The sequence below is a fragment of the Drosophila grimshawi genome, unplaced genomic scaffold (genome assembly GCF_018153295.1).
Source record: "Drosophila grimshawi isolate 15287-2541.00 unplaced genomic scaffold, ASM1815329v1 contig_848, whole genome shotgun sequence".
NCBI classification, from domain to species: domain Eukaryota; kingdom Metazoa; phylum Arthropoda; class Insecta; order Diptera; family Drosophilidae; genus Drosophila; species Drosophila grimshawi.
In genome coordinates, this window is record NW_025063692.1 from 4,433,424 (window position 1) to 4,448,587 (window position 15,164).

General features: G+C 48.5%; 3 protein-coding genes and 1 long non-coding RNA gene across 4 annotated transcripts; 2 read left to right on the plus strand and 2 right to left on the minus strand.

Annotated features, from left to right (window-relative positions):
- Positions 1 to 324: 324 nt before the first annotated feature.
- On the plus strand, positions 325 to 7,936 carry LOC6565820 (anaphase-promoting complex subunit 1). Its single transcript, XM_032738944.1, has 7 exons — positions 325 to 1,569; positions 1,664 to 1,790; positions 1,853 to 2,014; positions 2,111 to 3,425; positions 3,644 to 5,694; positions 6,176 to 6,610; positions 6,688 to 7,936. The coding sequence occupies exons 1-7, from the start codon at positions 513 to 515 to the stop codon at positions 7,799 to 7,801; spliced, it is 6,261 nt and encodes a 2,086-aa protein (XP_032594835.1). The 5' UTR covers positions 325 to 512; the 3' UTR covers positions 7,802 to 7,936.
- A 60-nt stretch (positions 7,937 to 7,996) lies between these two features.
- On the minus strand, positions 7,997 to 10,464 carry LOC6566174 (ileal sodium/bile acid cotransporter). Its single transcript, XM_001991908.3, has 2 exons — positions 9,396 to 10,464; positions 7,997 to 8,541 (listed from the first exon to the last, which is right to left on the minus strand). The coding sequence occupies exons 1-2, from the start codon at positions 10,413 to 10,415 to the stop codon at positions 8,227 to 8,229; spliced, it is 1,335 nt and encodes a 444-aa protein (XP_001991944.1). The 5' UTR covers positions 10,416 to 10,464; the 3' UTR covers positions 7,997 to 8,226.
- A 263-nt stretch (positions 10,465 to 10,727) lies between these two features.
- Positions 10,728 to 11,779, plus strand: LOC116805659. Its single transcript, XR_004365321.2, has 3 exons — positions 10,728 to 11,238; positions 11,342 to 11,374; positions 11,522 to 11,779. It is a non-coding gene; the product is annotated as an uncharacterized LOC116805659 (long non-coding RNA).
- Positions 11,780 to 11,791: 12 nt separating this feature from the next.
- LOC6566175 (adenosylhomocysteinase) lies at positions 11,792 to 14,128 on the minus strand. Its single transcript, XM_001991909.2, has 4 exons — positions 13,954 to 14,128; positions 13,614 to 13,804; positions 12,745 to 13,086; positions 11,792 to 12,667 (listed from the first exon to the last, which is right to left on the minus strand). The coding sequence occupies exons 1-4, from the start codon at positions 13,982 to 13,984 to the stop codon at positions 11,927 to 11,929; spliced, it is 1,305 nt and encodes a 434-aa protein (XP_001991945.1). The 5' UTR covers positions 13,985 to 14,128; the 3' UTR covers positions 11,792 to 11,926.
- Between the last annotated feature and the right edge of the window lie 1,036 nt (positions 14,129 to 15,164).

Consider the following 15,164-nt stretch of genomic DNA (forward strand, 5'->3'; position numbering starts at 1 on the left):
AACGATATATGTATATCGATAGTTGCGCATTAAAACTTAACGACACACGAATAGTATCGATACTTTGCATAAATAACTTAAGTATAGTCTAGCTTCAATAAATGAAACAAATATTTTGTTTTTGTTTTGCAGGTGCTATAAAATGTGTGACATAAGCAGCAAGTCATGACAATTTTATAATTCCACAAGTTGCAGACTTGTCTTCGTTAAGTATTTGAAACAGCTGTTGCACAACATGGGATGTTATTAATCGTTGCCAATCGATGCATTGTTGACGACCGCGTGAAATGACGATAACGGATGACGATAACGATAAATACTGTCAATACAAATTTGCCGGCGCGGCGACAACTGAGCCGGCATTTTACGAACGAGATTTCCAATAGTGTGTTGATAAATTGATAAGTTGGTGATTGCTTTGTTTGTTAGTTGCTGTTGGTGTTGAACGCGCGCACGCGACTGCTTGTGCATGTAAAATAAGATCGATCGCAAATCTGGATGCATGCAATGAGATGATAGCCGTCTCAGAGCCGCCACTGGAATTCGTTCCCCGCGGTCGTCAGGCGGCTGAGGAGCATCCCGGCCCCTCCGAACCGACGCTGCCCAAATTTTTACCCGCCGAGCATTTGCTATTGCAGCGCCTGCAAAACGTCAACATCTCGGCCGCCAGCAAGGAGCCCCAAGAGTTTTGGTCCATACGCGAGATCTACGACGATTACGAGGCGAGCTATGCGCGCGCCCAGCGTCGCCAGCAATTGATTGAGCAGACAAAGAAATGTGGCCCCAAAGCGGCAGCTGCCACCCAGCTGACATCGCTGCCGCAGCAGCTATTGCAACCGATACAGATGCATCGCGAGGATCCCATGTGCGATTACTTTGTGAACAACGAGGAGGAGCTGTATGTGAACAAGAATACGGTGATCTGGACGCAGGGCCTGAACGATGACGATGATGGGGTGCATCGACGCATGTGCTTCACCTGCGATACGCCGGTGAAGTTTGCCTGCTTCCTCAATCGTCGCTTCGTTCGCGGCCGCTTGGCCCAGCTGCGAGCGGCTGTTCAACCGGATGAGGATCACTTAACCGCCATTTGTGTGGTGGATCAGGATGCGTTGCGTGTCTATTGTGATGATGGCGAAGATTTTCTCGCCAATCTCGATTTTCCCGTCTCACATCTGTGGCAAACTGTGCACGGTCTGCTATTGGAAAAGGATTCGGGCAATGCTCTCGTCTCCCACACGGTATCCATACCGATGCCCCGGCTCTTCTCCATGTCGCATCCATTGCACGAGGCGTGTCCCGTTGTGCTTAAGACCAGTCGCAAAGCGACCGGTTATATGACCGAACCCGAATACAGCGTCGTCTTCACCGCCGAAGATTCGGATCTGGTGTTGCTGTACGATGCCAAGTTCTTCAAGCATTTTGTGGCACGCCTGCGCAAAGTGACGCCTGAGGAGGTCAACAATGTTAGCCAGCAACAGGAGCTGCTCAGCCAGACGCTGCAAGGACATCGCGACGGGGCTGCCACCAGTGGCATCAACAGCTTCAGCTCCACCAAACTGACTGGAGGTGCTTAACTTACCCCATATACAATTATAATATATATATACATATATATATGTATATATCTTTTCTATGAAGAATTAATTTGTTCCATTTGCAGCGACTACCAAGTTGAGCGCCACATCGTTGCTGGGGCGCAACAATAATGGGGCAACGTCTGTTAACAATTTCTCTCGATTCGGACTCAGTCAATCGCAATCCTTCAGCGGCGTTCTGGGCCAGTCCAAGTGAGTTACTCGCATACCGATTAGACACGATTAGTGATAGAGTGATCCTTATTCGTTTACAGTCGCGCCTTGTTGGGCACACCGCTCAGCCAGCTGCAGAACAGCATCAGTCAGCAGTCGATGTCCATCAAGGATATGCGCAAGATAACCCATGTCAAGCCGGCAAAGCCCATTGAGCCGGAGATGTGCTTGGAGCACATCTGGACGGAGAATACCTATGGCACGTAAGTTGATGTGAATGGTTACTCAAACCTAACCTAATCTTGGAGTTGATCAGATCAGTTTGACTTTTATTTGTTGCTGTTGTTTGTCTTTTGCAGTCAACGCGAATTCTGCGAGATGGCAACGCGAGCGTTCATCCACACGGATCTGGTTGGGCAGACGTATCTGTGCTATCTGCTTGCCCGCTCCTGCCGCCTGCAGCTGGTGCTGCTCAATGGCTACGACACGGATGAGCCGCTGCAGCTGTCCACTTTGGCTGCGACGCTGAATGCAAAGGATGCCGTCGGATTGCCACGATTGCATATGATAGCCGTATTGGATCCGGGCGGCAGTTTGATACTCTACACGGGCACTGTGCTCATCTCCAAGGTGCATATAACGCCCCTGCTCACACGAACGACGCCCGCTGTCCATGTTCAACTGGCCACACCACCACCACCACCTCCACCGGCTGTGCCAGTGCCAGTGCCAACGACGACTGCCACGCCCACAGCGACAGGAACAGCCGGATCGCATCTAAAGAGCACCACAACAACAAGCAGCTCATTTGGGGAGGTGCGTCGCAGCAGTCTGCTGCCAACGATAATTGACGCCGATTTCAATGCGTTCGACGAGGAGCTGCACATGTTGTCACCGATTGCGCCGCAACCGATCTCCTATACGCAACGGCAGGCGCATAACGTGTGCAAGGCGCTCCGTGATCCGGCCGGGAATCGCTTGACCCTCGTCTATGCGACGGGACGCATGCTGCGCATCTCGTTGCCGCTGCTCAACGATACACGCTTGATAACACGCTGTGTGGCCGTGTTGCGGCAGGTGTTGAATCCCGGACAGTTTCTGCACTTTATCATACGCTGGTATAGCGCACGGAATCCGCCCGGTTCGAGGGACTACAGCATCGAACAGGAGTGGCAGCTGTTTCGTAGCACGCTGCTCAGCCTGATGGGTTGCATGGCGGGCACGGCAACAGCGGCCACAGCGGCGACAACAACAACAGCAGCAGCAGCGACCCCATCATCATCCGCTGAAATGAGCAACGAATTGGGTGGAGACGCCTCCGTCACTGCATCGGCCACAGCGTCTGCCTCCGCCTCCGCTGCCTATGTGGTGGATGGTTGCTCGACGCCGCCGCTGCAGCCGCAGCAGCAACATGAGTTGGGCTTTCAGGATGATGAGCCGCTGAAGCGACGCAAGTACAACGATTGTGAGTCGTACACCGATGAGGATTGGGAATTCCTGCTGCTGCAAACAACGCTCACATCCTGTCTGCACGACTCACCGCACATGTACAGCGTGGATGTGACGGCGCCGCTCTTCTGCTCCCTGCCAGCCATATTCTATGGCCTCCATTTGCTGTACGAGGATCTCAAGCTCGACACTATCTTCCAGAGCGGCCTCAACTACCTGGCAACGGTGAGTTGAACTCGACCCGAACGAAGCACCTCCTTTCGATGTCCAGCTTAAGTTTGACAAGCATATTTATTGGGGATCAATGGGCATCAGCTGGAATAGTAATTTGAGTCGAATTAGCTCTGCAGATCCGTTTAAGAACAAGGCATAAATAAAGGGATCTTCCAACTTCTCTGAGCGTCTCTGCAAACTTCCCCTAATCTCAAATAATATCTTTGCAGTTCCTGCATCAGCTGGCCATCGATATGCAGTTGGACAGCTATATTTTGCACTATCATCTGGACTTTCCGGAGCTGACACAAAAGACAACGAAGCTGACAATGCTGAGCGAGGAGCATGGCGCCCAAATGTTGTACCAGGAACTGTTGCGGATGCCGGCGCCCAGCATCTATGCGCAGCTGGAGCATGTGCTGCGCGGCAGGGAGGAGGTGGCACCCTACAGCTATGTGGAGTGCATCAATGAGCGCAGCCGGAATGTGGTTCAGCTCATCTCGCTGGTGATGCATGGCCACCACAAGCTGAAGCACTGGTGGCATCTATTGGAGCACTTTGGCGCCGTCCAGTCCAACTATCCGAAGCGACCCAAGCGCAGCATCTCAGCGGATGTGCCGCGTTGCCATCAGGTGATCGAGCTGCTGCTGTGCATGCAAATGACGCGACGGGATATTACCCGCCTGCCGGCTGCAGTGCATCTGGTGCTGGCGGAGGCGCTCGAACGGGCACGTCTGACGCCGCCCGTCGGCAGCAGTTGGGCTGCCTATGAATTGATTTTGCGGCCCGAGTTGGCGGCACACGCACAACTGCCATTCCTGGAGACGACCATTGGGCAGCCGCACTGCGGGCGTGTGTACAAGGAGGATTCGCTGTCGCCACGCCTGGCGCCGAGCAGCGGTGAATTGCCGATGCCCGAACCGGATGCGGATCATTTGCGACACGATGGCATGGATAATATGGATACGAAACTGTTGCGTCTACGCTTCCCAGACGATATGCGCGTGGAGGAGGTGCGTCGCCTGCTGAACAGCGCCGATCCGGTATCGATTGAGGTGCAACAGTCGCCGGGCACCAGCGATCACGAGTTCATCGAGGAGCAGGAGAAACAATTGTTTGCCTACTGTGCACGCACCATGACCTTGCCACTGGGCAGGGGCATGTTCACGTTGCGCACACTGCTGCCTCGTCCCAGCGATAATATGCCCATGCCCAAGCTATGCCTGGCCGGACGTGAGCCCGTCAAGGGCACCACCATTGAGATGCAACAGATCGAGTTTCCGGCCAATATGCATCAGTGGCCATCGTTTCACAATGGTGTCGCCACCGGCCTAAAGATATCGCCGCAAGCGCAGGACATCGATTCCACGTGGATTGTGTACAACAAACCGAAAACGCAGGCCAACAATGGCCTGGAACATGCCGGCTTCCTCATGGCCCTGGGACTGAATGGGCATCTGCGCTCGCTCTCCTTCATGAGCATCTTCAAGTATTTGGTCAAGTGTGATGAGATGACCAGCGTTGGCCTGTTACTGGGCATTTCGGCTGCCCATCGCGGCACCATGGACACGAAGACAACGAAGTTGTTGAGTGTCCATCTCGAGGCACTGTTGCCGGCCACCGCCATGGAGCTGGACATACCGCAGAGCACACAAGTGGCCGCCCTCATGGGCATTGGTTTGTTGTATCAGGGATCGGCGAAGCGGCACATTGCCGAGGTGCTGCTGCAGGAGATTGGCCGGCCGCCGGGCCCCGAAATGGAGAACAGTGTCGAGCGGGAATCGTATGCGATGACGGCGGGCTTGGCACTGGGCCTTGTCACGCTCGGACAGGGTGAATCGCCGGCGGGATTGCGTGATCTCCAATTGCCCGATACGCTGCATTATTATATGGTTGGCGGTGTCAAGCGACCGATTGGTGGCTCCCAGAAGGAGAAATATCGCCTGGCCTCGTTCCAAGTGCGCGAGGGCGACAACGTCAACATCGATGTGACCGCACCGGGCGCCACTCTGGCGCTTGGACTGATGTTCTTCGATTCGGGCAATGAGGCGATTGCCGAGTGGATGCGACCGCCCGACTCACGCTATCTGCTCGACATGGTCCGACCCGATTTCCTGCTGCTGCGCACCATTGCACGCGGCCTAATCCTGTGGCAGCAGGTGCAGCCGGATAACGATTGGTTCCAGGCCCAATTTCCGCACAGTCTGCGACCCCATCTCCGATTGCCGTCGCGCGAGGAGCAGACGCCCGAGGACAGCGATGTCGACTACGAGGCCATCACGTAAGCAACTCGAACATCTCTAAATACATATATATATATATATATATATTCCTGATCAGCATTAACAGTCGAACAGTCAGTCGGTCTTTCTCTCTGTCTCCGTCTTCGTTTTTATGTGAACTACTTCCTCAGTTTTGATTAGACGCCGATTGAAGGTTCATTTTGGTTAGATTGGTTGCCTGCCAGTGCTGGGAAATGCCATTTTCGATGCAGTTGAAACAGTTTTTTTTTTAATTAAATTAAATTAATTAACTAACAACTGATGAAGCTGAAGCTGAAGTTGATGTTGTCTTTGTAAATTACCTTTGCCTATTGTAATAATTAGCTGATGGAAGAGCTATAGGCTCAGAAGGGGGCATAATAGATCAAAAAGGTCGCGGTGCAGCTTCCTTCCCAATAATAATAATAATTGTAATAATTATAATAATCGCTTATCTTTTTTTGTTCTCTTTGCTTATCTAATTTTGTGTGTGATTCACAGCCAGGCGTATTGCAACATTTTGGCTGGTGCCGCATTCTGCATTGGCTTGAAATATGCCGGCACTGAGAATCCATTGGCATTTGCCACACTGCGTGCGGTCATCAAGGAGTTCCTCGGCTTTCCGGGCACACCGATGGGCGAGTGTGCCGGCCGCACCACAATCGAGAGCTGCCTGATGGTGTTGCTCATCTCGATATCGCTGGTCTTTGCCGGCTCCGGCAATTGCGAGATATTGCGTATCATTCGCTATCTGCGCTCCCGCGTCGGACCACAATATCCGCACATTACGTACGGCTCCCACATGGCAATACATATGTCGCTGGGCCTGCTCTTCCTCGGCGCTGGCCGCTACACCATCGCCAAGACACCCGAATCGATAGCGGCGCTCGTCTGCGCCTTCTTTCCCAAGTTTCCCATTCACAGCAACGACAATCGGTGAGCATATTTGAGCCAATTATTATTGCTGGTCTAAGGATTTAACGTTGGATTAACTTTGGATTTGTTGTTTGCAGTTACCATCTGCAGGCACTGCGTCATCTGTATGTGCTGGCTGTGGAGCCGCGTCTGTTTCTGCCGCGCGACATCGACACGCATCAGTTGTGTTTGTGCAACATTTCGGTGCTGGAGGTGGGCGCCAATGTGATGCGTCGCCTGCCTATCGCACCGTGCATCCTGCCCGAGCTGAGCACCCTCGAACAGGTCATTGTCGATGACGAGAACTATTGGCCGGTTTGCTTTGAGCGTTCGCGCAACTGGCATCAACTGGAGAAGGCACTGGAGCTGTGCGCTCCAATCGATATTAAGAAGCGCACCGGTTGCCTATCCCATCTGGAGGATCCGGATCGATTGAAGAGCATGCTCGCCCAAACCCTAACCATGGAGCAGAGCATCTGCTGGCAGGTGGATGTCAATGATCTGCAACAGTTTGCCAGCGAGCGACTGGTCAAACCGTTTCTCAATCGATTTCTGGACACCAAGGGCACCTCGCTCAGCTATGTGGAGCTGAGCAAGCGGCATCAGTTGATGTTGCTCTTCTACAATGCTGTGGTCAATGATCGAATGCATCTGCTGCCAGTGTATTTAACGCTGTTCGATCACGTCACCAAGAAGATGGCCAACAACAATGATGTGTGGCAGGTGAAGCTGCTCGATGCGTATTTGTGTGGCAGCCGTATTGTGGGGCAGCCAATCGAGGAGCATAGCCTAATCTCTGTGGATCTCATACAGATGATGCAGGAGATGTTCAAGCTGCAGGTGGAGGACTGGACGAGTGAACAGTGCCTGGCATTGCGCGAATATCTCAGCCAGAAGCGACTCGAGCCCAGTTTTGTGGGCAGCATCAGTGCGCAGGATTTGCAGCGTGTCTTCTGCATCATCAACTATTTCAATCTGATGCCGAATCTGTTGAGTAACGTTGACCTGAGCGCCGGTCCCGTCAACTATTTGCGCATCATGCTCGAGTTCAACAAGTTGCAGCTGAGTCCGCACACCATTTTCGGACTACTCAAAATCTTTCAGGCGCTGGCCAGCATCTGTGACTCCGAGGATGGTGATGGTGATGGTGATGATGTTGATGATGCTGATGCTAAAAAGGAGGAGGACGAGGACGAGGACGAATCTGTTTGAATCTGTTATCGCTGCGCTGCTCTCTACAGCCGTTATCGATTATGTTATCGTTTTACATACAGCAGCAATTGCGCATTTATCGTTGCTGCAACTGAAAACTGCCTTGCAACACTGAGATTTACCAATTAGAAATCTAATTACATATATATATATATATATATATGTAATAATAATACAAATAAAAATCAAAATCAATGAAATTAAATGCTTTAATAATCGATTAATGATTTGCTATCGAATACATTGTCAAAGCTGCTGTTTTACAGAAACCTTGCGACTGAGATTTACACTTGAAATTGTTGCCAATTCGAAATAGATATATGTATATATATATAGGCGATTTACATGTTTATAACAATAACACAAACTACGCAATTGCTTATAGCCTCTCAGCAGAGGCTTACCCATCCCATTTTGCTAGACTTTCAAACAATTCGCTGGCGCTCCGAGCCGGGTAATTCCTCGACGCCCAATTTGACGCGACGCAAGCGTTGATATAGATAGATGCCCATCAGTGGCAGCGGCGTCATAATTGCCACGGATACCGGCACCACTGTCGTCAGATCCGCCTGCGGCTGTGGCAAGGTGGTGCGCAGAAAGAAGATCGCAATTCCCGTATTCTGGATGCCCGTCTCGATGGCAATTGTTAGCGCATCGGCTGCATTCTGGTTCAGCAGCTTCGCCGCCAGCCAAGCGATAGTATAGCCCAATAACGGTAAACATAAGCCAGCCACGGCAATCTATCAACGAAAGACAGAGACAGACAGAAGAATGTGAGTGAAAGAGAGAGAGAGAGAGAGAGAGAGAGAGAGAGAGAGAGAGAGAGAGAGAGAGAGATTTAGTGTTTTATTACGATTATTCATGTTTGCATAAGTTGGAGGAAGAACCTTAAATCCAAAAAGTTCTTTGATGTATATAAAAAAAACGATTCAAAGACCTTTTTTATGGAAATAAAAAATATTAAATTGTTTTCAAATGGAAGAGTATTAAAAAACAAATTAAGAATATTTTTAATAAATTGAGGACATTTCATGAGAAATAAATTACTTAAATTTATTAATAATAGCAGCACTTTTCAAATAGCAATTATAATTATTAAAGTTAAAGTCTATTCAAGTTAGGATTATTATACAAATTCATGTCTAGTTGGAAGAGCCGGATTTGTAGCAGCTCATTCCAAATCCAAAATACTCTCATTTGTCCCGGAAATGTTCCCAGAATTATTGGACTGTCCTTGCGAAAAAAGGCAACTATCCTTCAAATAATCTTCTCTGAGCCAATTTTGCCCTGACCCAGTCAGATTGAAGTAATCTTTTTTAGCTCTGGAAAGGATCAATTTTGCTCTCTTTCTTTATAGTTTATAGTTTCTTCTCTTTCCAATTTTTCAATGAATATCATTTTTTTTGTTTAGTTTTGCACTTTTCTTTACTGCTTTGTGCAAAACATTATTTTGATCATTTTGGATTTAGAATAATAAATAATAACACAAAAAAAAAAAAATATATATATATATATATATATATAAGTGTTGCAGGGTATATATAGAAATGGAAGAGATTTGTGAGATTTTGTTTTGGGTTCGGTTAGCGCTCACCTGCCACGAGAAGAGCTGGAACAGATAGAAGTTGGTGACGATCGCAAAGATGACAATGAAGAGGATGAGGCAGGCCGAGATGGGCTTGAGCAGGCGAACGAGCCAGTGTGCCACGCGTGGCAGACAGCGTTGTATGGCCAGACCGATGAATAGTGGCACAATCAGACTGCCACAATATGTGGCAATTTTGCCATATGGCACCTGCATGCCCGCCCTCTCGAAGATCAGCTGACCCAGCGTGAATATCCACAGTGGCATCGTGCCAAAGGCGGCCACATTGCTAACGGTTGTCATCAGCACCGACAGATTGATGTTGGCATTCAACACCGCCGACCAGGTGTTGGAGGCGCCACCACTTGGCGCAATGCCCGTAAAGAACAGGCCCAACTGCATCGCTGGCGATTCCGGGAATACAAAGATGCCCAACGCATAGCTGAGCAGCGGCATGCCCAGCACCTGGGTGATGAACCCGATGCAGGGACCAACCGGACGCGTTATCAAACCCTGCAGCACCTCCACATTGAGGGCAGCCCCAAAATTGATGTACACCAGCGACATCAGCAATATGATCGAGCCAACGAACACATGATCGATGATCCGTTCCGGGCGGAGCACCTGTGCCACCAGCTGGCTGCTGTCGCTGTTGTTGGCGCTCTGACTGCTCCGGTTCGTCCACGCATCCCACAGGCGCACCGAGATGCGTGCCTCGCCCAGAAAATGTCCATCGATTCGAATGCGGCCCGTCCAACTGTTCAGCGTTGCGTGCAACGGAATTGTGGCATTCTCTGGTGCAACGCTGGCCAAATGCGGATCATCGCTGATCAGGCGAAAGCTGTAGCGATTTGCGCTCGACCCAAGTTCGCTGGGTATATCCCAAAGATGCAGTTCGACTTCAGCGCTTGTCTCCATTTGCAGATGCAGCGAGGCGGGCTTAAAATGCGCCTGCCAACTTTCTGCTGGCAACGCCAGTTGGCCAACGATCAGCATGAATGCTAACAGCAGCACTCCCATTCGCATCATGATCAAAATGTAACTGAAACAATCTCTTCAATTATCTCGCGTAATCGACAAAGAAACACAAAACAGGTACACACACAGATACATGCATGCGAACGTGCTTGGCATGTAGCTTGCAAGCGAGAGCGAGATCGAGCTACAGTTGCGAGCTTTGCTGCTCTCTTTCGCTAAGAGAGAGTCGGTATCACAACAGCAACAGCACAGAAACTGCACTGTAGAAACAGAGTTTTAACAGCGCTTGCTGCTCTTTTTCCCCCTCTAAGAGAGAAGTCGGTATCACAACAGCAACAGCACAGAAACTGCACTGTAGAAACAGAGTTTTAACAGCGCTTGCTGCTCTTTTTCCCCCTCTAGGAGAGAGAGTCGGAATCACAACAGCAACAGCACAGAAACTGCACTGGAGAAACAGAGTTTCAACAGCGCCTGGTGCTCTTTTTCCCCCTCTAAGAGGGAGAGTCGGTATCACAACAGCAACAGCACAGAAACTTCAATGTAGAAACAGAGTTTTAACAGCGATTGCAGTTCTTCTTTTCGAAATTACAACAACAACAGCAACAAGACTTCAATTTAAAAAAAAAAGTGTGTTGACAGCGTATTCAAAGGCGAGCTTTACAGCTGCTCTTTTCACTCTAAGAGAGCGAGAGAGAGTCGGCATCACAGTAAACACAACAAATAAATGTAAATGCAGTGTGCAATTTAGACAGCAATTTCTCAAACGAAATGAATTGATGTTATGTATGCATTGCACATCTGTCAACGTGTGACGTCAACCTAGGCCAACAGCAGTCGTCAATAGCAGCAACAGCAACAACTCTCAACGAAATTGGTAAGTTTCCGCTAGTGTGACGCAGTTGTAAACATACTACTCTCCCTCTCTCTCTCTCTCTCTGTCTCTCTGTCTGTTTCTTACATTTAATGCTGCAATTTAGATATGAGCGAGAGAGCGACAGCAACAGCAACAGGTAATTTAGCGTGTCTGTGGCCGCAATTAAAAGAGAAGAGAACAATATAGTTACATGCATGGTGTACAGCTGTTAAAAGTTTTGCGTGTCTGTCTGAACGATCAACGATTAACCGCAACTTTACTAAATATTTAATGCAATCTTCAGTTGCAGCTATGCAGAATGGAATATATAAAAACACCGGCAACTGGCAAAAGAGGAAGCTGCTTAATCGGTGATTAGTGATCAGCTTGTGTATATTTACAGCATGCATGCGCGCACACAGCTAGCCATTAATTAACATGCATGTCTATGTGGGTTTACATCTGTTAATTATGTACAAGGAGCAAGAAGCAGAAAAGAGTTTAATGCGTCGATTTTTGAAATAATAAGAAAACCATAGATTAAAATGAAAATAAATAAATGCATGTGAGTAGATTGCTTCAAGCTTTGATTTTATTATTATGGCTTGCGATAAATGCAAAAAAGAGAACTAAAAAGATAACCACAGGAATTGGGGGATTTGTACTGGAATTGAAGTTGTTCTTGTTGAAATTCACTTTAGTATCCTTTTTAGTATCTGTAATGATCGGGCTTGAAGGGACCCGTCTTGGGGACACCAAGATAGGCGGCCTGCTTGTCGGTCAGCTTGGTGAGCTTAACGCCCAGCTTGTCCAGATGGAGGCTGGCCACCTCCTCGTCGAGCAGCTTGGGCAGGACATGCACCCCAATCGCATACTGTTCCGATTTCGTCCACAGCTCAATTTGGGCCAACACCTGATTGGTAAACGAATTGGACATGACGAAACTGGGATGACCATGGGCACAGCCCAAATTGACGAGTCGCCCCTCGGCAAGCAGGATGATATGGCGTCCATTTGGCATCGTATACCGATCCACTTGTGGCTTCACAGTCACCTTGGACTTGGCATTGGTGTTCAGCCAATCGACATCGATCTCACAATCGAAATGCCCGATATTGCAGACGATGGCATCGTCGGGCATGTTGAGCAGATGGGTCGATGTGATGATGTCGCGACATCCAGTCGTTGTCACATAGACGGACGCCTCCTTGCTGGCCTCCTCCATGGTGGTCACCTCGTAGCCCTCCATTGCCGCCTGCAATGCATTGATCGGATCGACCTCGGTGACGATGACACGACCGCCGAATCCCTTCAGTGCCTGGGCGCAACCCTTGCCCACATCCCCATAGCCAGCGACGCAGCAAACCTTGCCGGCAATCATCACATCCGTTGCCCGCTTAATGCCATCGATCAGCGACTCCCGGCAACCATATAAATTATCAAATTTACTCTAAAACAACAGATGATATATATATATATACATGGATATAGATATAGATAAGTGTGGAAAGGAGATGGAGAATTTACCTTGGTCACCGAATCGTTGACATTGATCGCTGGTACACCGAGTTTGCCGTCCTTGAACATCTTGTAGAGATTGTGGACACCAGTCGTTGTCTCCTCGCTGAGACCCTTGATGCCCTTCAAATAGTTGGGGAAACGTTCGTGGACCAAATTGGTCAGATCCCCACCATCATCCAGTATCATGTTCAGGGGCTGGCCATCGGGAAAGACGAGCGTCTGCTCAATGCACCACATGTACTCCTCATCGGTTTCCCCCTTCCACGCATAGACTGGCACGCCAGTTGCCGCAATTGCCGCCGCTGCATTGTCCTGTGTGCTGAATATGTTGCAACTGGACCACTGCACCTATAGTTTAGCACCAACAACACACAAAATGCAGAATGAGTTAAGGATTAGCATTTGAAAGACAAAAAAGCGACTTGTTTTTTTTAGCATATCAATCGGTTTCCTCTAATCTTGGCCTGAGGGGGGTCAGCTCTCTGAACCCACCCAAAAAAAAATACGAAAAATGAGAGATTAGTTGTTATCAGCACGCCTTGAACTCCAAGTGCGACCTCCGAGCATCAAAAATAAACATTTTTGTCAACAACAAAAGCCGAAAAGATTTTGAGATAATGCAGCAAACTGAGGCACATGGCAAAGTGTTGATAAAGATGCTGTTAGAGATGCCCCTTCCCACATGGCAACGAGCAGCGCATTGATAAAGATGTTGCTAGAGATTAATCAGCCTATTTCCCTCCCCTTCCTATTTCCCCCCACTTTCCCTGAATGCTGCTGCTTAAAGATGTTGTCGGTTGCCCTCCCACATGGCAACCGATTGACAGATGTTGCTAGATATTCCCCTGCCCGTTCCCATTCCCCTTGCTGCTTACTTGGGCGCCCAGCTCGACGAGGGTCTCGATGAGTACGGCCGTTTGGACGGTCATGTGAAGGCAGCCGGTGATGCGGGCACCCTTAAGGATCTTGGACGGGCCGTATTTCTTGCGGCACGCCATCAAGCCGGGCATCTCGTTCTCCGCAATGATGATCGCCTTGCGTCCCCATTCGGCCAGACCGATATCGGCTGTAGATCACATATATATATATAGTACAAATATAACCTCAGCCACAAAAAAAACATGTGCGCCGAATAAACACGTACAATACACATATATATTTATATATGTATATATATATTGTGCCTGTTGCGCTGCATATTTATTTATAACTCACCAACTTTATATGCAGGCTTGGAGTTGGACATCTTGCTGGTTTAGTCTTATTTCGTATTATCACGAAGGAAGAAGAGGAGCTGAACGATGGCAGGCGACGACTGACGACCGTATTGACAACGCGCGCAACGTTAAGTGACCAAATCTATATATTTTAAGATCGTATGAAATGTGCGAATCTATCGACCTATCGATTTCAGCCGCTTATCAGAGTTGCTAAATTGTTTAATTTACGATCTAAGTGTCGTGCAATAGTTGCATATAGTATCGATAAATCGGTAAACGTACGCACAAGCAGCCCTGCGCTAACTATCGAACGAAAATAATCAACAAAACTCAACAATCGTACGTACGTACAAACAACTACAGAACATAAAAAAATAAGCAGAAAAACAGTTAAAAATGAATAGAATACGTAAAACACAACTACAAATGTGAAAAAAAAAAACAAAAAATCAACGCACCCCATATTCGATAGTTGATTGGGTTAGCAGCACTGGTGGAATTTGGTGCATATAAATGTCAGTTGTGCCCCACACAGAGATATCGGCGCCATTTTATTTCTCGTCGCTCGTTGCTCGCCACTCGCTGAACGATTATCCGCTACTCGCAGCAATTGGCACACACGCGTTTTCCAAATCGTGGTTTTTTTCGACCTCCGTTTATTTTTTTATAGTGTGCAAATCGAACAAACTAATTGATCAAGCCACAAATTCACAACACACACATAGTGCTAATAAACAATGCAAATGCGACAGTGCTCACTCTGCCCACAGAATTAAATTGAATGCGTGCGTGTGTTGCGTGTTGCTATTCTTTTCTTTTTTTTTTTTTGATTGTATGTGCCGAACGCAAAGTACGAAAGCGACGCATAATTCGACCGCAACGCGACGTTGATGTCCATTTGTGAGTGTGCGTGCGTTCATGTGTGTGTGTGCAATAAAATAAAACAAATAAAGCAACAACAAATACAACCAAGTGCAAAAGACACAAAAAGAAATAGAAATAGAAGAAAAACACTCACACATACACACACACAGAATATATTGTCAGCAAATCAAACAGGGAAAGGCAAGGCTGCTGCTGCGCGCGCGTGTGTGTATGTGTGTGTGCGTGCGTAAAACAGACAAAAGAGGCGCGCGCGGCGTGCAATGCGCTAAAAAAGCAATAACAGGCGGGTGAGGAGGGGTAAGTGTGTGTGTGTGTGTAGCG

Excerpts from the sequence above, each read along its gene's own strand:
- LOC6566174 (XM_001991908.3), bottom strand. The coding sequence starts at position 10,415 with ATGATGCGAATGGGAGTGCTGCTGTTAGCATTCATGCTGATCGTTGGC. Across the intron at positions 8,542-9,395 it reads TCCAGCTCTTCTCGTGGCAG|ATTGCCGTGGCTGGCTTATG; the intron begins GTGAGCGCTAAC and ends TTTCGTTGATAG.
- LOC6565820 (XM_032738944.1), top strand. The coding sequence starts at position 513 with ATGATAGCCGTCTCAGAGCCGCCACTGGAATTCGTTCCCCGCGGTCGT. Across the intron at positions 1,791-1,852 it reads GGCGTTCTGGGCCAGTCCAA|TCGCGCCTTGTTGGGCACAC; the intron begins GTGAGTTACTCG and ends ATTCGTTTACAG. Across the intron at positions 6,611-6,687 it reads ATTCACAGCAACGACAATCG|TTACCATCTGCAGGCACTGC; the intron begins GTGAGCATATTT and ends TGTTGTTTGCAG.
- LOC6566175 (XM_001991909.2), bottom strand. The coding sequence starts at position 13,984 with ATGTCCAACTCCAAGCCTGCATATAAAGTTG. Across the intron at positions 13,087-13,613 it reads TCGTCGAGCTGGGCGCCCAA|GTGCAGTGGTCCAGTTGCAA; the intron begins GTAAGCAGCAAG and ends GCTAAACTATAG. Across the intron at positions 12,668-12,744 it reads TCAACGATTCGGTGACCAAG|AGTAAATTTGATAATTTATA; the intron begins GTAAATTCTCCA and ends CTGTTGTTTTAG.